Below are 21,005 nucleotides of genomic sequence, written 5' to 3' on the forward strand. Positions count from 1 at the left end.
GTCCTCCTGGGAGCAGATGAGGCAGAGGCGGAGAAATTGGAAATAAGGGTTTTTCTTCAAATACTGCAATTTCCCCTCCCACATTGTCAATGATGCCCTCCAACGCATCTCATCCACTTCCCACATGTCCACCCTCAAACTCCACTCCTCCAACTGCAACAAGGACAGAACTCCCCTGGTCCTCACCTTCCACTCCACCAACCTCAGGTACATCGCATCATCCTCTGCCATTTCCGCCACCTACAAACAGACCCCACCACCAGAGATATATTTCCCTCCCCACCCCTATCTGCATTCCGTAAAGACCATTCCCTTAGCGACTGTCTTGTCAGGTCCATGCCCCCTACCAACCCATCCTCCCCTCCTGGCACCTTCCCCTGCCACCACAAAAATGGCAAAACCTGTGCCCATGCCTCCCACCTCACTTCCGTCCAAGGCCCCAAAGGAGTCTTCCACATCCATCAGAGATTTAACTGCACTTCCACACATGTCATTTACTGTATCCGTTGCTCCCGATATGGTCTCCTCTACATTGGGGAGACAGGACGCCTACTTGCAGAATGCTTTGGAGAACATCTCTGGGGCACATGCATGAAGCAACCCCACCGTCCTGTGGCTAAACACTTTAACTCCCCCTCCAACTCCACCAAGGACATGCAGGTGCTGGGCCTCCTCCATCACCAAACTCTAATCACCCAATGCCTGGAGGAAGAAAGCCCCATCTTCAGCCTTGGGACCCTCCAAACACACATGATCAATATGGATTTCACTAGTTTCTTCATTTCCCCTCCTCCCACCTTATCCCAGATCCAACCCTCCAACACGCCACCGCCCTCATGACCTGTCCTACCAGTCCATCTTCCTTCCCACCCTCCTCTCTGACCGATTACCATTACCCGCATCTTCATCTACCTATCATATTCTCAGCTATCACCCCCCCCTCCCTCCCCAGCCCTATTCCCCTCCAATGTATCTCTCTACCCCCTTGGCTCACAAGCTTCATTCCTGTTGAAGGGCTTGTGCCTCAAGCGTCAATTCTCTGCTCTTCGGATGCTGCTTGACTTGCAGTGCTTTTGCAGTAACACACTCTCAACTCGCCCTAATTAATTCAAATTGACACCCTTCCACTGTTGGGCAGATAAACACTGCATTTGATCACTTCCATAAGATTGTTGGAGGTGGGAATATATTGGACCACTGACTCGAGGCTTTCATATTAAAGTTTCCACTATGCCTTCAGTCCTGTGTCCATGAGCTAGGACAGTTCTATCAATGTATGCTAAATTTTCTTTGCTCATTTCAATCAACTGCTGGTAATTTCACTTTTCCTTTGCAGAATTTTGGCATGTGACCTGATTGTTTCCTTGGACCTGATGTTTTTTTAATTGTTGCCCTTTATGAGCCACTTAAAATGCAGTTTTTTTTCATATGAACTGTTTTTTTTCCCTTCTGGATTTTTCTCCAGGTGTAAAATGATTCTCCTGAGCTTTCTTTAATTTGTTGTTAAAGCTGTCCATCCTAAATTTCTTTATGTTCTTTGTTGGTAATAGTGCATTTTAATTATTGTATTTTTGCTATACCACTTTATATCAGACTGGTCACCATTTGTAATTATTTTTCATATTCTTGTTTCTACTCCAGTGTAAGATCATCTAACATAGTTGCAGTTTACTGTAAATGCAATTTACAATTTGAAAGATCTGACTTACAACTATAAGTTATTCAAAATGATTTTAACTGGTTCACCTCTAAGTGTGTTTTTATGAAGCATTATGTGTAATGTTTAAAGTCTGTAGGCTAAGTTCACTGGTCCAAGATTGGAGTTTAGAGCAGATTTGGTGCTTTTGTTGTAGTCCTACCTAGCTCCAGTCTGTGTGCTCTGAGAGCACTGGAGGACTTTACCTTTGTGTTAAATGTAGTAAAGTGAAATTCCAGTTTAAAATACTCAGAATGCAAAATATCTATTCAGTATAATTTATTTTACCTTGGTAGGCAGGCATTTTCAGTATGTACTCCTGTGAAGAAGGTTTTGCTACTGGAGGGAGAGATGGTTGCATCCGACTGTGGGACACTGATTTCAAACCAATCACAAAAATTGATCTTCGTGAGACTGATCAGGGATACAAAGGTATTGTAATCTGCTTTTGGGCTACATATTGTTGACTTTTTGCTTTAAAATATTACTTAAATAAATTTTGAGCACTCCAGAACATCACAAGAAGTTACTGTTTTGAATCTCTAACAGTTTTTCTTTATATTAACTTACGTAATAGTGGTGCCAGAGGTTCCTGTATCGATTACTTTGCTTTAATATTTTTCAAAAGGTTTGTCTATCAGGAGTGTTTGTTGGAAAGGCGACCGTATTCTAGCAGGAACCCAGGACAGTGAAATATTTGAAGTGATGGTTCGAGAACGAGATAAACCTCTCCTTATCATGCAGGGCCACTGTGAAGGAGAGCTCTGGGGCTTGGCAGCCCATCCTAAGAAACCGTTGGTTGTCACAGGCAGTGATGATCGATCTGTACGGTTAGTGTTCTTTCATGCTTTGATTTTCAGGGCTTGTTTTGTCTTTCATGTTGTTACAGTTTAATTTATTTTTGTGTTATTATTAGAAGAGAGAGTACTATTTTCAACATAACTATTTTCCAGTGGTTTTTTAAATAAAGCCAAAATGTCATCATTGTACTACTTAAACAAATTCATAAAGAAAAATAATGATATGAATATTAGGCATGCAATATTTCTTGGGTTACAAAACTTTATTTTTTTATGTATACTCACTGTTTGGTGCAAATTTTCTCAAAAATGTCTAAAATATTAATCTCAATGTTTGGGTTTTGGTAGCCCAATTTATATTATACTCTTAAATACAAGGGCATAGTTATTAAAAGTAAACAAGCTCTGGGTGCATTGGTCTTGGGGTTCTCCATTCTCAATTTTGGACATGAAATTACTGCAGTCTCATTGCATGCCTGAATTTGGAGACCTAAGGCTAGGCTAGAATTGGGCTAGAATTAATATTGATTCAAGAGATAATAATTTTATCAAGAGAGCTGTCAAGGCATTCATGAGGAGGTATTATGAAACAGCAAAGCAGGGGATATGAAATGGAATGCTCAGATGTGTAAGGGACCTAAGATGTGTTTTGGGTAGCCACTAGGGACATCTGAAAGATTGTCTAAACCAATCCCAGGTTGGGCATTGTTCAGGCACCCTTTGAGCAGAAGTCATCTGTTCATGTTGTACAATGTGGTACAACCTCAAAAAGACTGATTACTTGAGAAAAGTCAACCTATCAATGATTTGCCATTGGGTGACACATTAAGAATCCTTTTTTTATTATTAGAAAAGCCTTTACTGTATCAAATAAAATAAAGTTTCCATAGTTCTATAGGACAATTGGGCTGCACTGTCATTAGAGAGAGTTAACTGGTTCTTTAACCTGTGGGTTACCATGCCTCACACAAGGGGGTGATTGAGAAGGAGAGTCCTGGTAATCTCAGGAATTGAACCCATGCTGTTGGGCATCATTACATCGCAAACCAGATGTCCAGATAACTGACTTCCAAATGACTAAATATGCTATTGATTAGCTATTATTTTCTTGTTAAGTACCATTTACATTACAACTATAGAAATAAATAATCCCTTGTAGCTCAACACTATCCTTGAAAATCTAAGTCTTAAAGCAAAAAAATCATTGTGCTCCAAGCTTAAAGTGGGCTATTTCTTTGGTGATCTCTAATACTAGAACTGTTTCTCACTCTAAAGGTTAAACTTCAGCTGTCTTCTTCTATCTCTAAACTAATCAAAACTTTGAGCCTCTTTTAAATCTAATGAATTTGCTCTGTAAATTGAGTGCAAGCTCTCATCTACAATTCGCATGTTGAACAATAGTGTCAGCATTTTGTCTGCTTAGGGTATCAGCCTTGTTACTTTTAACTGCTTCTTGTTTTCTATCTCAGAGTTGACTATAAGCAAAAACAAAATTGCAGTCCCTGTCTACCTGGGTTTGTAGGGAAGCCTGTAACTTGATCTCAAAAATTCTTCTTAAGCCACTTCCCAGCAATGGAAAATGCTTGACTTTTGTGTCTAAGTAGAAATGCTTCTCAGTTATCGATGATCACAATTGCTTCTCATATTAGAAGTAAAGAGGTAGTTTTTTTTCAATGATAGCTATTTACAACTTAATATTGATACTATTGATATGATGAAGATGGGAAGCGTGCACTGTCACCCTCTAGTCCTACTATTCCATGGATCACAACATAGTTTTACCTAGTTCCCAATATGGCCACATTATACTCTATATTAAAATCAGAATAAAATATCCATTGATCAGGTTTTTTTTAATAAATAAAAATGTATTATTTATTATAACTAAAGATTATTAAACATAAATGCAAAACTGGTTAAGAAACATAATTTGTAATATGAAAATGTAAGTATTATTCCTCTAAATAACCCAAAACATACACATCAAGTAAAGGACAAGAAAATTGATTTCCCTCTGCAGAGATTCACTTTTGGGGAAAACAAAATTTTATTTCTTGAAGGAAGGTAGCAAAAATTATAGAATCTTCAGATGGCCATCAGTCTGGCATTCTGGGGCACATGCAGTTGTCTCTGGGGTCTTGGCAGATGTAGTTTACTGAGAAAAAATGTGTTGTGAAGTCTTCCCAGCACCCTGAAGGATGATAATCAGGTTTTGGATATTTTCCTAATCAAACTGTTATTAACACCTCTGGAGCAGGTAGGACTTGAACCCAGGCCTCCTGGCTCAGCATCAGGACACTACCACCACACCACAGGAACCTCAACAATCAGGTTTCACACTGGGCTCACAAAACAATGTTTCGGAAAGGCATGGAGATGAGCTGGGCAGCATTTCTTTCAGGGAGCTTTTCCTCAAACAATGTCTAACCATAGCAATAAAAAATAGACAGGTAATTTCAAAGAAGTGAGTTCAAGTGATTAACTGAATTCATGTGACTACAAAAAAATGCCTTGTTACATGAAATTCCAAACTCCAAAATGACCTTTCGAGGATCCCTTTTTTTTTGAAAGAACAGTTCTCCATAGAACTCCATCTTTTTTTATACAAATCTTTAAAAAATGATTTCTCAAAAAATATTAAATATGATATATCTATAACACTACATTTCTGGTATTTAAGGGGACCTCTAAGTGTAAATATCTTGTAGTTTCCTCAAAAAAAAATCTGTCTTCTTTTGATCTCTTACAATTAATCTACAGTCATTTCTGCTATTATGCCCTACTTCTGTTCTTGTACAATCTGTGTTAAAAGAAAATCATGTTATAGTAGTACTGTTTAAACTATTGAGGCCGGAATCGCGTTATAACAATACATGCTTTAAACCTTCGTGCTTTGGAAATTGTCCCCGATTTGTCAGGCGTGTTATAGCAATTTTGTGTTACTGAAACACGCATTATGGCAGAACGACCTGTAGCTGGACTGATTGTCATGCAGGCTCCAGCATTTGTCATATCGCTTCTTCCTTTTATGCTAAATTTAAATGTGCTGTTCTAAATTACAACATTCTTATAAATCAAAAGATATAGTCCCAAAGCATACTAATCTTATAAAACTTCAAACTTGTAACAAATGAATGAAAAAAGGAAGAATTTCTATGGCAGTACACTAAGTCCTCATTATTCACAAGGGCTGGAGATACAGACATCCCATGAATAGTGTAAAAAAAATGCAGATTCCACTAAGGCCTTCTCCTATATATCCAATACCCCCACGAGTAAACATAAATGGTCATAGAATGTTATAAAAGCAAACCACAGTAGGAAGACTGCAGCAGTTCAAGAGGATTGTTCACTATCACCTTCTTGAGCAACTAGGGATAGGCAATAAATCCTGGCTAGCCAGGGATACTCATGTCCCACATGTGAATAAAAAACAGAGGAAAAGTGAGCCCAAAGTGTTCATAGCCTCCATAGAGAATGAAGCTGAGGAAATAATAGAAACATGGAAAACGAGTGCAGGAGTAGGCCATTTGGCCCTTCGACCCTGTGCCATCATTCAATATGGCCATGACTGATAATGCAACTTCAGTATCTCACTCCTGCTTTCTATCCATAACCTTGATCCCTTTAGCCACCAGGGCCATGTTCAGCTCCCTCTTGAATATATCTGATGAACTGGCCCCAACAGCTTTCAGTGGTAAAAACAATGACTGCAGATGCTGAAAACCAAATACTGGATTAGTAGTGCTGGAAGAGCACAGCAGTTCAGGCAGCATCCGACGAGCAGCGAAATCGACGTTTCGGGCAAAAGCCCTTCATCAGGAATAAAGGCAGTGAGCCTGAAGCGTGGAGAGATAAGCTAGAGGAGGGTGGGGGTGGGGAGAGAGTAGCATAGAGTACAATGGGTGAGTGTGGGAGGAGATGAAGGTGATAGGTCAAGGAGGAGAGGGTGGAGTGGATAGGTGGAAAAGAAGATAGGCAGGTCGGACAAGTCCGGACAAGTCAAGGAGACAGTTACTGAGCTGGAAGTTTGAAACTAGGATGAGGTGGGGGAAGGGGAAATGAGGAAGCTGTTGAAGTCCACATTGATGCCCTGGGGTTGAAGTGTACCGAGGTGGAAGATGAGGCTTTCTTCCTCCAGGCGTCTGGTGGTGAGGGAGCGGCGGTGAAGGAGGTCCAGGACCTCCATGTCCTCAGCAGAGTGGGAGGGGGAGTTGAAATGTTGGGCCACGGGGCGGTTTGGTTGATTGGTGCGGGTGTCTCGGAGATGTTCCCTAAAGTGCTCTGCTAGGAGGCGCCCAGTCTCCCCAATGTAGAGGAGACCACATCGGGAGCAACGGATACAATAAATGATATTGGTGGATGTGCAGGTGAAACTTTGATGGATGTGGAAGGCTCCTTTAGGGCCTTGGATAGAGGTGAGGGAGGAGGTGTGGGCACAGGTTTTACAGTTCCTGCGGTGGCAGGGGAAAGTGCCAGAATGGGAGGGTGGGTCATAGGGGGGTGTGGACCTGACCAGGTAGTCGCGGAGGGAACGGTCTTTGCGGAAGGCGGAAAGGGGTGGGGAGGGAAATATGTCCCTGGTGGTGGGGTCTTTTTGGAGGTGGCGGAAATGTCAGTGGATGATTTGGTTGATGCGAAGGTTTGTAGGGTGGAAGGTGAGCACCAGGGGCTAGACAATCCCATAGATTCACAACTCTGAGTGAAAAAATTCTTCCCCATCTCAGACCTGAATGGCTAAGACTGTGACCCTTAGTGCTGGACTTCTCCAACATCAGGTGCATTCTTTCCACATCTAGCCTGTCCAGTACCATCAGGATTTTACATGATTGTATGAGATCCCCCCTCCCCCCATTCTTCTGAATTCCAGTGAGTACAAACCCAGCCACTTTAGTCTATCTTCATATGTCAGTCCTGCCATCCTAGGAATCAGTCTGGCGAATTTTTGCTGGACTCCCTCAATAGCAGGAATGTCCTTCCTCAGATTAGGAAACCAAAATTGCACGCTATACTCAAGGTGTGGCCTCACCAAGGCATTGTATAACTGCAGCAAGATATCCTTACTCCTGTCCTCAAATCTAGTCCTGTACTCAAATCCTAGTAATGAGGAACCAGGTGAATTTAAGGCACAAATAGCATTCCAAACTGCATCTTCTAAAGAATCAAGGGGCAGATAGGTGGGTATAAATAAATACAGTTGTTAAGTAAAATGTACATTGGAAAATAATGGGGTAAAAAGCTGATAAGTCCCCTGGACCTAATGGCTTAGGTCCTAGGATGTTAAAGGAAGTAGCTGCACAGATAGTGAATGCATTGGTGACAATCATCCAAGAATCCTTAGATTTTGGAGAAGTCCCAGAGGATTTGAAAACTACCAATTTACACCTTTAGTTTAGAAGGGATGGAGACAAAACAGGTAGCTATAGGCCACTTAACAAATATCTGTTATTCTCTTTTATGAATAATATAATGGCAGAGCATTTAGAAATACATAATATAATGAAACAGACTCAGGATGGCTTTATGAATGGGAAATCATGTCTGACAGTCTTATGAAAATTGTATCAGAAGATAACAAGCAGGGAAAATGAAAGAAAACTTGTAACATGTAGGATTTTGAAATGGATTTTGTTAAGAAACTGTACAAAGGGCTATTTAATAAGATAACCCGTTATAGTATATTAGCATGGATAGATGTTTGGTTAACGAATAGAAGATAGAGTTGGGATAAGTGAGTCGTTTTCAGGCTGGCAACTCCTAACTAGTAGAGTGCTTCAAGGTTCTGGACTTAATTATTAACAATGGATATTAATGGCTTGGATGAGGGAAGTGTAGCCATTTTTAAGGATGATACAAAATAGATGGCAAGTGGTGAAGATGACAAAGCAATTTTGTAGAGAGATACAAATAGTTAAGTAGGTGGACAAGAACTTGCAGATAGAATGTAACGTGGGAAAATGTGAGCTTGTGTACTGTGGCAGGAAGAATATTTCTTAAATGGGTGGCACAGTAGTTAGCACTATTGCCTCACAGCGCCAGAGACCCAGGTTCAATTCCCGCCTCAGGCGACTGTCTGTGTGGAGTTTGCACATTCTCCCCGTGTCTGCATGGGTTTTCTCTCAGTCCAAAATGTGCTGATTAGGTGAATTGGCCATGCTAAATTGCCTGTAGTGTTAGGTGAAGGGGTAAATGTAGGGGAATGGGTCTGGGTGGGTTGCTCTTTGGAGGGTTGGTGTGGACTTGTTGGGCTGGGCTGAAGGCCTGTTTCCACACTGTAAGTAATCTAAAAAAAACTACAGAAAGTTGCAGTACACAGGGATTTAGGGATCCTTGTGTATAACTCATAAAGAGCTACCATACAAATTCAGCAGTTAAATGGGAAGGTCAGTGAATTATTGGCCTTTATTTCAAAGGGAATACAGTGCTAAAATTATACAAGGCACTAGTTAGACCACATTTAGAATACCATGAACAGTTTTGGTCTCTTTATCTAAGGAAAGATGTACTGGCATTCCAGAGAAGATTCACTGTACTGATCTTGGATATGAGAGATTTTCTTGTTTGAAAAGATTGAGTATATTGAGTCTGGAAGAATGAGAGGCAGACTATGCTGAACCATATATATTCTTGAGGGACTTGATGAGGTTGGCGCAGAAATCTCAAATAAGGGGTTGCCCATTTAAGGTTGAGATGTAGAGAAATTTCTTCTATCGGAGAACAGAAATTTTTTCACCACAGAGCAGAGTTGAAGCTGTGTCATTAAGTATATTCAAGACTGAGATAGACAGATTTTTAATCTGTAAGCAAATTCAGGTGTAGTGGATTTAGGCAGGAAAACAGAGTTGAGGATTATCAGATCAACCATGATCTCTTTCAGTGGTGAGTAGACTGAATGATCGAATGCTGTACTTCTGCTCCTATATCTTTAAACAACACTGGATACATGTTTTTGTCCTTACCTAGAATTTAATATATTATCTGTTTTTGAGCTCTGGATCAGATCACTCTAGTAACTACTGTGATGTAGAAATGATATGGATGAAATGTGTGCCATATAGAGAAAAGCTTGCACCTGATGATGTTGTTCCTACAATGGAAAGGGACCATCACTCCCATATGTCCAGTTTCTCTTTCATGATAGCCATGTACTCCTTCCAGATGTTTGTGCACACGGCTTGACCTCTCTGAGTGATACAACCAGTAACGTTAGTAGTCTGACCTAATGGTGTAACAAGCAAATAATTGTCAGCACAGTTCCCAAAGAACATTGCTGTTGTTAAGAATTACGTTTACACTCAAGACTAGCTGAACACTTCATTGACGTACATCAATCTGTTCAGCAACAGCAGGTCTGAACAGAAGATGCTGATATTGCTCAGTTGTCTTTGCTGTCTGGAATTTTCCCTATCATCGTATGCCCAAATGTTTTCTGGTGGACTCTGCTAAAGCTGTAGTAAGTATATAAACAAAAGACTGCCTTGCCTGACTCTAGTAAGCATTCTGATTCCTAACCATTGAGTGAAACAGTATTACTGATATATATGTTGAGTCATTATATCCATTTAAGGATTCTCTTCCTATTTTGAAGGTTATGTCTATGATATAGGAGTGAGATATTCTGTTAAAGACCTTTCTTCTCCACACTGATGAGTTATCTGTCTATACCCACCCCTGTCTCACAGAAGGATAACTAGCCCTATGTATTGTGAGAGTATCAGAGACACTTCCACAGTATAAAATGGATGTAGTGAAATGCTCAATCTTTTGGGCTGACATGAGAAATATTTCTTCACATTATTTCTGCTGCAAGGAGGTAACTACCTACTACCTCCTCAACGTTGGAGGTGGTGAGGTTGCCTCCCTATTGCAGAAATACATTCCAGAGAAATGGGAGTCCTTTTCTCTCAACCAGATTGATGACTCGTGGGACAACCATTACTAATTGTTTGCAGGTGCTGAGGTGTAGTATTCCCCATTCTGGCATGAACAACAGGTCAGCTTTGACTTTGGCAAGATATCCAAGATTAAATAACCTTCAGCAGGTAGGCAATGGCTTAGTGGTATTATTGCTTTACTGTTAATTCAGAGACTCAGGAAATATTCTGGGAATCCAGGTTCGAATCCTGCCATAGCAGTAAAACTTTAATAAAATACATGAAACCATTGTCGGTTGAAGGTAAAACCCATCTGGTTTGCTGATGGCTTTTAGGGAAGAACAGTAAATATTATCTATTTGGACTTCAGCAAGACGTTCAACAAGCTTCCACTTTGTAGACTGGTTAACAAGGTTGGATCACATGGAATACAAGGGGAACTAGTCACTTGGATACAAAATTGGCTCGGAGGTAGAAGATAGAGTGGTGGTGGAGAGTTGCTTTTTGGACTGGAGGCCTGTGATCAGTGGTGTGCCACAAGATTGGTACTGGGTTCACTGCTTTATGTCATTTATATAAATGATTTGGATATGAACATACATATAGTTAGTAAGTTGGCAGGTGACACCAAAATTGATGGTGTAGTGGACAGCGAAGAAGGTTACCTCAGAGTACAAACGGGACCTTGATCAGATGGACTGATGGGCAAAGGGGAGGCAATGGAGTTTAATCTAGATAAACATGGGTGTTACATTTTGGAAAGGCAAAATATACACTTAATGGTAAGGTCCTGAGGAGTGTTGCCAAATAAAGAGACCTTGGAGTGCAGATTCATAGTTCCTTGAAAATGGAGTCACATATATAGGGTAGTGAAGAAGGCATTTGGTATGCTTGCCTTTATTGGTCAGTGCATTGAGTATAGCAGTTCCTGATGAAAGGCTTATGCCTGAAACGTTGATTCTCCTACTCCTCGGATGCTACCTGACCTGCTGAGCTTTTCCAGCACCACACTCTCGACTCATTTTCTCCTATAGCATTTGGGATGTCATGTTGCGACTGTACAAGATTTTAGTTAGGCCACTTTTGGAATACTGCATTCAGTTCTGAACTCTCTGCTATTGGAAAGATGTTGTGAAATTTGAAAAAGTTCCGAAAAGGTTTACAAGGATGTTGCCAGGGTTGGATGGATTAAATATAGAGAGAGTGAATAGGCTAGGTCTATTTGCCCTGGAGCATCAGAAGCTGGGGGTGACCTTTATAGAAGTTTATAAAATCATGAGGAGCATGGATAGGATGAATATTTAAGGTCTTTTTCCCAAGGTGGATTGGGGTCCAGAACTAGAAGGCATAGGTTTAGGGTGAGAGGAGAAAGATTAAAAGGGACTTAAAGGGCAACTATTCCACACAGAGGATGATGCGTGTTTGGAATGAACTGTCAGAACAAATGGTGGATGCTGGTACAATTATAGCATTTAAAAGGCATTTGGATGGGAAGGGTTTAGAGGGATATGGGCCAAATGCTGAAAAATGGAATGAGATTAATTTAGGATATCTGATCAGCATGGATGAGTTGAACCAAAGGGTCTGTTTCCGTGCTGTACATATCTTTGACTCAATGATTCTATGTTGGCAAGAAGTTATGTCTGGTGGCCAGGATTGGATGCTGGGATAGCCACGTTGGTGGGGCTGTGCCCAGAGTGTCAACAAGGACAAAACATACCACCCAAAACTTCCCACCTTCATGGGAATGGCCGGGTAAACCCTGGACTAGGTTACTTGTTGACTTCACCAGTCCTTTCATGGGCTCTATGTTGTTAGTCATGTGATGCCCATTCAAAGAGGTTAGATGTGTTGAGAGTTCATTTGTCAGGTACAACATTTGAGAAGCTGCAATCGTCTTTTACAATACACAGACTCCTGGAGGTTTTGGTAGCAGACAATGAGCCATCGTTTACCAGCAGGCAATTTGAGTATTTTCCTGAAGTCAAATGACATTTGATATGTAAGGACAGCCCCATACCATCCATAATCAATGGTTTGTCAGAGGCAGCAGCCCAAACTTTGAAGGCTGGCTTAAAGAAATAGCCTATAGCTTCACTCAATGCCACAATGTCTGGCACCTGTTTGATTATAGAACCATCTTCGTGGAACTACAGAGAGCTCCAGCAGAACTGAGAAGGGGGAAATAATTCTGCACCAGATGAAACCTGATCATCACAGATCTGGGGGGTGGATGGTGGAGTGAAATGGCATCCAGATTAAAAGGCATCTGATTGTGTATATGCCAATACTGGACACAAGCCACCTTTAAACGAGAGATGAGGTGGAGGTGCCAGTTTTGGACTGGCATAGACAAAGTTAAAAATTGCATATGGACTGATAGCCTACAGACTCTGCACTTTCTAAACAAAACAGAACGTACTTGCAAATACAAATCTGCATATGCAAATTAACCCGATAGATTTATGTGCATGTGGGTGAGAGAGAGTGTGTGTATGTGTGAGTGCACTCTCTCTCTCTCTCTCTCTCTCTCTCACACACACACACACACACACACACACACACACACACACACACACACACACTCTCTCTCACACTCACACATATTCTCAGACTCTCTCTCCGCGCACGCGCACACACACACAGACAGACACACACATACAGGCACACACACACATATTCAGTTAGTCCATGTGACATTTTATAAATTCCTGCTTTGGAAATAGAACCAGTTTGATTCAAGGTTGGGAAGCAGACAGTCTCTAACCTCATACTTTTTAATGCATAGTCTGAGCTGAGATGTCACCTGTTTTTTACAGAAAACCGTAAGTGGCCTCTGAACTGACTTGAAGGAAGTTCTGGAATTTACATATTAATTAATTGAAGCTTGCACCTCCATCCTGTGATTAAAGACTTTACAGCAATCTAGGTTTGTTCAAGACATCGCATCAGGTGTATGACACATTGATCTTTTACTATAAATTCTGCGTCCTATGATCCTGCCCCACTAGCTACCTGATGAAGGAGCAGTGCTCTGAAAGCTTGTACTTCCAGATAAACCTGTTGGGCTACAGCCTGGTAGTGTGTGATTTTTAACTCAGCTTCAGGGGACCAAGTGTAGTGTTGAAACCACTGGAATGCTCCTGTATTGGTTAAAGGCATGGTTGATGCGTGGTCAGGTCCAATGATGATTAAATTTTAGGTAGGAGAGGTGGCCCTGAACAAGCATGTGGACCAATAGAAGCCGTAACATTTTAAAATGGGCAGGCGCAAAATATATCTGATCCTTCAGAACATCCGCAAGGCTGTCAGAACCTGTGGGTTTTTCCCCTTTGCCTATTGTCGAAGAAACCTTTGAGGACAAGATGAACACAGCAGAAGTCATGGCCCCGTTGCCATTACCACCTGAGGATGTGGAGGAATTTCTTCTGAGATGATCCAGGCATAAGAGGTGGGATATAATCTGATACATGCCGTCAGGTTCAGTCGGAGGAACCGGACATGGTGCAAAAACACCCCAGGGAAAACTACAGGGAAAGGAATGGGCCTACATGCTAGGACGTGTAAGGATGTAATGAATGGAACGAGGTAAGCCAGGTGGACCACATAGAATGAGTCCCCTGATTGCGGCTATTAACTTGGTCCAATCAGGGAGTCCTGACTGACAGATATAAACGGAGTGTCCAACTCTATTTTGATTTAATCCCTGCCCTGCCCTTCACTGCTTGATCAAGCAGTATTGTCCTTTGATAAGAAGGGCACTTCTTGTCATTGGCCACTCGGGTGTTTCCTTTCTTCCTGGTGGTGGAAATTGTATAAAGATTCATACAGCTTGTGTCTCACACCTGCACACACACAACATGGGTGCTGGGGCAAAAATAAGCACTACTGCAGTTAGGCGGTAGTGTGGGGGTTAATATAAAGAGAAAAAAAAGAAAAAAAATGAAAAAAAGAAAAAAAACAGGAGTGTCCAACTCTATTTTGATTTAATCCCTACCCTGCCCTTCACTGTTTGACCAAGGAGCATTGCCCTTTGATGTGAAGGGCACTGCTTGTCGCTGGCCACTAGGGTGTTTCCTTTCTTCCTGGTGGTGGAAATTTGAATAAAGATTCGTGCACCTTATGTCTTTCACTGTGTCTCACACCTGCACACACACAAAAAAAGTTTTAAAAATAGGAGTGTCAGAGATTCTGTTCACTCTGAAAAAATGATAAACAGGAGTGGCAGGGGTTCTGCTCACTGTAGGAGTCAGCCTTGAACTAGCTGGATGAATGTCATGTACCACGGCTATGTAAATAAAGGGTGACTTGGTGACGGGATACCAGCCTTCATGAAGTTATTTCACGAGGAGATGTGATTCTAGACAGCAAATGTAATAGGAAAAGAAAGTAAAATTAAATTCAGGAAAGACGGATGCAACAAAAAACAAGAGGCAACAGATCTGAAATTGTTGAATTCAGTGATAAATGTGAAAGGCTATCAAGTGTTTGGTGCTTGAGTTTGTGCTAGAACATTGAAGGGTTCAAAGACATGGGTCAGAATGGGAGCAAACTGGAAATTCTGAGTCACACTTGTGGACTGAGTAGAAGTTTACTATAGAGCAATCATTCAATCTGCATTTGGCCTCTACAATGTCGATCAGATTGCACTGTGTGTGAAAGATACAACATGCTAAATTAAAATTTTCAGGCCAGGATGCCTCACATGGAGGGGCGCAATCTCCAAATTTTCCAATTTTTAAATTAAAAAGTCTCTAAGCCAGGCAGCCTTTATGGAGGGTAACCCCATCCGTCTAGCCTCCTGTACCTGTCGCTAAAGCCAAACAGGAGGAGAGGTTCTTGAGGATGGTTCGGAGCGCTGGGTCCCCCAGATTGCCATTGACAAGCTATTGTTACGACACAGGATAAACCCCACTGCTTAATTTAAACCAGCAACACAAAAGATTTACCCCATGCAGTAATCTGTGAAAATTCAAGAGGCTAAGAAATATTTAAAGTAAGAAGTAACAACTTTATTTCTTAAAGTATAACAGAGAATAATAACTAACAACTATTTACAATACCTATATTTTACATTCCCTTCAATAATACTAATCCGATAAATACCATGATTAAGATTTACCAAAAAAATCTAATTTCAAAACCAGGCAGCAGTCAAATCTTCCCTTTGTATCTTCTTCTGTAGATTTTCTTATTCTTAGTGACTTCTGTTTCACACGTCATTGATAGGTAAAGGTACCTTTAAAAGAGCTGTGTTTTGGGCAGTCTGTACAGCCTGATGGCTTCTCCTCTAACTGTTCGATTTTTTTTCAGTTTTAAACCCAAAGCATCGGATCATTTCATTGGTGTTAATAGTGTCAAAATTCTAAATTCAAACTTGATTGGAGTTTGGTATTTTGGCATAGTTTAAACTGATTGGCTGAATTTGAATTTGTTTTTGTCACATAGCAACCCAGCCAATGCTAGCTGTTCTGAACAAGCCTTACATTGTTACCTTGTTCCGGACTCTCTGTGCCTCTCTAAGTCCTTGCTAGCTTTTCCACTTTCTTAAAGGTACAGTATCACTTTCACCTTCATTACACTATCTCCATGGAGCTGGCATATTTCCTGACATCTTTGAACGTCCAGATACCGACTGGAAAATTTCAGCTGTTTTTGGCAATTTCATAACTGGCCCTTTGACTTGCTAGATTAGCTACTAGGAGATGGTGAGGACTGCAGATACTGGAGAAGTGGCACTGGAAAAAGTGCAGCAGGTCAGGCAGCATCTGAGGAGCAAGAGAGTTGATGTTTTGGACTTAACTGTTCATCAGGAGTGGGAAAGGAGAAGTGGGCAGAGAAATTAGCTACTGGCCACTTGAAACTAGTTAGCCTGACTCTGAGAAAATAGCCCAGGTGCAAAATGATCCCAACAAGCTGGGCATAGAGACCAGTGCAGAACATTTTCATGGTTGCCCACCTCTGAATTTATCTCCATCAAAGACTAAAGTGAACCTCCCCAGTGGTGGAGATCTCTTAGATCTCAGAGCCACAGGCAGTTGCTAAGGAAAGTGATGTGGCAATGAAACTGAAGTTTGGTAAATGCTGATCAAATATGAGAAGAATATAGAAAACAATAGGTGGAATTTTGTTCAAACCCCATTTGCCAGAGAGCAGAACTTCTTCAGTGATGGGCATCCCTAGCACATAAAACAATATAGCGCAGAACAGGCCCTTTGGCCCTCGATGTTGTGTCAACCTGTATACTATTCTAAGCTCATCCCCCTACACTATCCCATAATCATCCATGTGCCTATCCAAGGATTGTTTAAATCTCCCTAATGTGGCTGAGTTAACTACATTGGCAGGCAGGGCATTCCATGCCCTTACCACTCTGAGTATAAAACCTGCCTTTGACATCGGTCTTAAATCTATCACCCCTCAATTTGTAGTTATGCCCCCTCATACACACTAACATCACCATCCTAGGAAAAAAGACTTTCTCTATCCACCCTATCTAATCCTCTGATCATCTTGTATGTCTCTAAAAAATACTTTCTTAGCCTTCTTCTTTCCAATGAGAACAGACCCAAGTCTCTCAGCCTTTCCTCATAAGAGCTTCCCTCCAGCTCAAGCAACATCCTGGTAAATCTTCTGTGCATCTTTTCCAATGCTTACACATCCTTCCTGTAATGGGCCGACCAGAACTGCACACAATATTCCAATTGTGGCCGCACTAGCGTTTTGTATAGTTGCAGCGGCTCTGGAACTCAACCTAACAATGAAACCTAACACACCGTATGCTTTCTTAATAGCACTATCAACCTGGGTGGCAACTTTCAGGGATCTAGTACATGGACTCCAAAATCCCTCTGCGCATCCACACTACCTAGAATCTTCCCATTGACCCAGTACTCTACCTTCCTGTTATTCTTCTCAAAGTGAATCACCTCACATTTAGCTGCACTGAACTCCATTTGCCATTTCTCAGCCCAATTCTGCAGTTTATCCAAGTCCTCCTGCAACGTGTAACATTCTTCCACACTGTCACTACTCCACCAACTTTAGTGTCATCTGCAAACTTGCTAACCTATCCAACTATGCCTGCATCTAAGTCATTTATAAAAATGACAAACAGCAGTGGTCCCAAAACAGATCCTTGTGGCACACCACTAATAACCAGACTCCAGGCTGAATATTTTCCATCAACCACCACTCGCTGCCTTCTTTCAGAAAACCAGTTTCTAATCCAAACTGCTAAATCACTCGATCCCGTGCCTCCACATTTTCTCCAATAGCCTACCGTGTGGAAGCTGAAGTCCATGTACACCACGTCAACTGCCCTAACCTCATCTACATGCTTGGTCACGTTCTTAAAAAACTCAATGTGGTTTGTGAGACACAACCTGCCCTTGACGAATCCATGTTGACTATCTGAAATCAAATTGTTGCTTGCGATATGATTATAAAGCCTATCTCTTATAATCCTTTTCAAAACCTTTCCTACAGCAGACACATGGCTCACTGGTCTATAATTACCTGAGTCATCTCTGCTGCCTTTCTTGAACAAGGGCACAACATTTGCAATCCTCCAGTCCTCTGGTACTAAATCTGTAGACAATGACAACTCAAAGATCAAAGCCAAAGGCTCCACTATCTCCTCCTTAGCTTCCCAGAGAATCCTCTGTTAAATCCCATCTGGCCCAGCGGACTTGTCTACTTTCACTCCTTCTGGAATTGATAACACCTTTTCGTAATTAACCTCGTTCCTTTCTCATCTAATATCTCATATCTCATTCTTCTCCTCTACAATATTTTCCTTTTCCTGAGTGACAGCCAATGAGAAATGTTCGTTTAGTACCTCTCCAATCTCTACAGGGTCCACACTCAACTTCCCATTTCTGTCTTTGACTGGCCCTATTCCTACCCTAGTCATCCTTTTATTTCTCACATACCTTTAGAAAGCTTTAGGGTTCTCCTTTATTCTACCTGCTAAAGACGGCTCATGTCCTCTCTTTGCTCTTCTTAACTCTCTCTTTAAATCCTTCCTAGCTAATCATTAACTCTCCAACACCTCATCTGAACCATCTCATCTCATCAACATATAAACCTCCTTCCACTTAACAAGAGACGCAATTTCTGTGGTAAACCATGGTTCCCTTACCTTATCACTTCCTCCCTGCCTGAGAGGAACATATCTATCAAGGACACTCAATATCTTTTCCTTAAACCAGTTCCACATTTCCATTATCCCCATCCGCTGCATTTTGCTACCCCATTCTATGCAACCTAATTCTTGCTTAATTGCATTATAATTGCCCTTCCCCCATCGATAACTCTTGCCCTGTGGCATGTACCTATCTCTTTCCATTGCTAAACTAAACGTAACTAAATTATGGTCACTCTCTCCAAAGTGCTCACCTACAACTAAATCAAACACCTGGTCTGGTTCATTATCAATCACCAGATCCAGTGTGGTCTTCCCTCTTTCTGGCCCTTCGACATACTGTCAGGAAGCACTCCTGCATACATTGGACAAAAACCGATCCATCCGACATACTGTAGTTATAGCATTTCCAGTCAATATTGGGGAAGTTAAAGTCCCCCCTGTAGAAGAGAAGTGATAGTGAATTAAATACTCAGACAAAAAAGCAAGATATTGTGGGTGTTGGCAAACTGAAATAAAAACAGCAAGTGTTAGAAATACTCTCAGGTCTTACAGGATCTTTCAAAAGGGAAACAGAATTAACATTTCAGATCTTTTACCTTTTACAGCTGAGGTTCATGTGACCCAATGACAAAAGGATTGATGCTGCATTGCCAAAGGGAGGTGATTGGGACAAGTAACAAAATAAAAGAATGTCAGAGGAAATGGGAATAGCTGAATCATAAGCAGCAGCTGTTTAAAAGTGAGCAAAAATACAAGGAAGTAAATCCAAAATAAGCAAAAAAAAAGGAAACAAAATTGAGTCAGTGTTACAGTTTGATATTATTGAACTCCATGTTGAGTCCTTAAGGGTGTAAAGTTCTTAACTGAAAAGTAACATATTGTTCCTCAAGTTCACATTAAGCTTCATTGGAACATTGCAGCAGGCTGAGGACAGAGAGACCACAGTGACAGTTAGATGAAATAAAGATGATGCACAACTAGAAGCTAGGTGCCACACTCATGGTCCAAACAGGTTGTTTCACAAGTGGAACCTAATCTATGTTTGGTCTCCCGTTGTAAAGAGAAAAGAAGAGTGTGAGGAAATAATGCAGTATACTAAAGCATTATAAAAAAGCATTTTTTTTATCTTTGAAGGAGGGCTTGATGCTTCCAACTGTGAGGAGGAAGGAGGTAAAATGATATTACATTTCATGCTTTTGCATGGAAAGATGCTATGAGAAAAGGAAGATGTGCTGGGGCTGATTGACCAAACTGTTGCAGAGAGATCAGACACTACAAATTGCTGAAATGGGAGATGAAATGTGTTTGGTGATAGCATTTTATAAAATGGTTTTAAAGCAATTGGGTTCAAAGTGGTAGGTTTTAAGAATGTCAGAGAGTGGGCTAGTGATGTGGAGAGCTTTAGGGAGGGAATTCTGGAGATTTTGGCCAGGTCAACTGAGCTATGCATCAAAGCAGAGTTACTAAAGTCAGGCATGTGCAAATAAGCAGATATATAGATATGGAGAAATGCTGAGATTTCAGACTATTGGAAGGCTAGAAGAAATGACAAAGGCAAATGTGAAGCTATGGAAAAATTTTAAAATTGAGAAACTATTGATCTGGGAGCCAATGATGTCCAGTGAGCACAAAAGTTATCCTGGAGTGAATAGGACATGGTACAAGTTAAGAGTTGCTGAATCAAGAAGAATATATTGCCAGTACAGTTACATAGAAAACAATACATACTATTCTTTTCGTTCAGAGGCCTTACATAAAAATGATCAAGAAAAGTGTCCATTTTGGTACTGTAGCATAGTGGCCCTGGTAATAGTCTCAGGGGTGGGGGGGTAGTAGCTTGAACAACTTGTAACTGCCTCATATTTCTACAGCAAGAGCAAAAGACAATTTTAATCCATAAAGCATGTATTTTGAAGATATTTGATTGATGTCTTTAAATTAGTTAAAAGATTATAATTTGTCTAAATGTAAAGATAATTATATGAGCACGATGGAGGTTAGCTACTGGACGATGCTGAATCATTGTCATCTGGAATAAGTTATTAGTTTTTATGGTAAAACATGTATATAAAACAGTTTTTTTCTTGTCTTTGGATTTGGATTTCAAAATAGAGTCAAGTGGATCTGGGTTACTTCTGCAAAGATTGTTTAGAAGGTTGGAAAGTCATTCTGGAGCAGTGACTTCAGTGCATTAGTACCAAAAAACTGTAGGCAAGTTCCTGGCAGACCCCTACCTTGTGAATGTGGGAGAGTGTACTTTTGAGTTTATGACAGGCAGAGTAAACAGAATTTTTTTTGGTCATGACTTCAGTTTCAAAGAAAACAGAGGTTAGGTTTAAAATGGAAAAGTTCATCTCGTAGCTGGAATCTCTTAATTTCAATTCAACGGAACAAATAACCTTCAGCAGAAATGTTTTCTAGTTAGTAGAGTTTTCAAGCCTGCAGAGTTTAGAACAAAGAAGAAAGAACATTACAGCACAGGAACA

General features: G+C 40.9%; 1 protein-coding gene across 4 annotated transcripts in view; it reads left to right on the forward strand.

Moving 5' to 3' along the window:
• Nucleotides 1-21,005, forward strand: part of LOC140483036 (echinoderm microtubule-associated protein-like 6) — a 544,931-nt gene that overhangs the window by 93,236 nt on the left and 430,690 nt on the right. For 3 of the 4 annotated variants that reach the window (XM_072580923.1, XM_072580924.1, XM_072580926.1), the window contains 2 exons: nucleotides 1,993-2,128; nucleotides 2,325-2,526. The exons of the other annotated variant lie outside the window; for it this stretch is intronic. In XM_072580923.1, the coding sequence (XP_072437024.1) occupies nucleotides 1,993-2,128; nucleotides 2,325-2,526 (338 nt within the window). The remainder of the gene's footprint in view (nucleotides 1-1,992; nucleotides 2,129-2,324; nucleotides 2,527-21,005) is intronic. 4 annotated transcript variants of the gene reach the window in all.

The sequence above is a fragment of the Chiloscyllium punctatum genome, chromosome 11 (assembly GCF_047496795.1).
Source record: "Chiloscyllium punctatum isolate Juve2018m chromosome 11, sChiPun1.3, whole genome shotgun sequence".
In the NCBI taxonomy this organism is placed as follows: domain Eukaryota; kingdom Metazoa; phylum Chordata; class Chondrichthyes; order Orectolobiformes; family Hemiscylliidae; genus Chiloscyllium; species Chiloscyllium punctatum.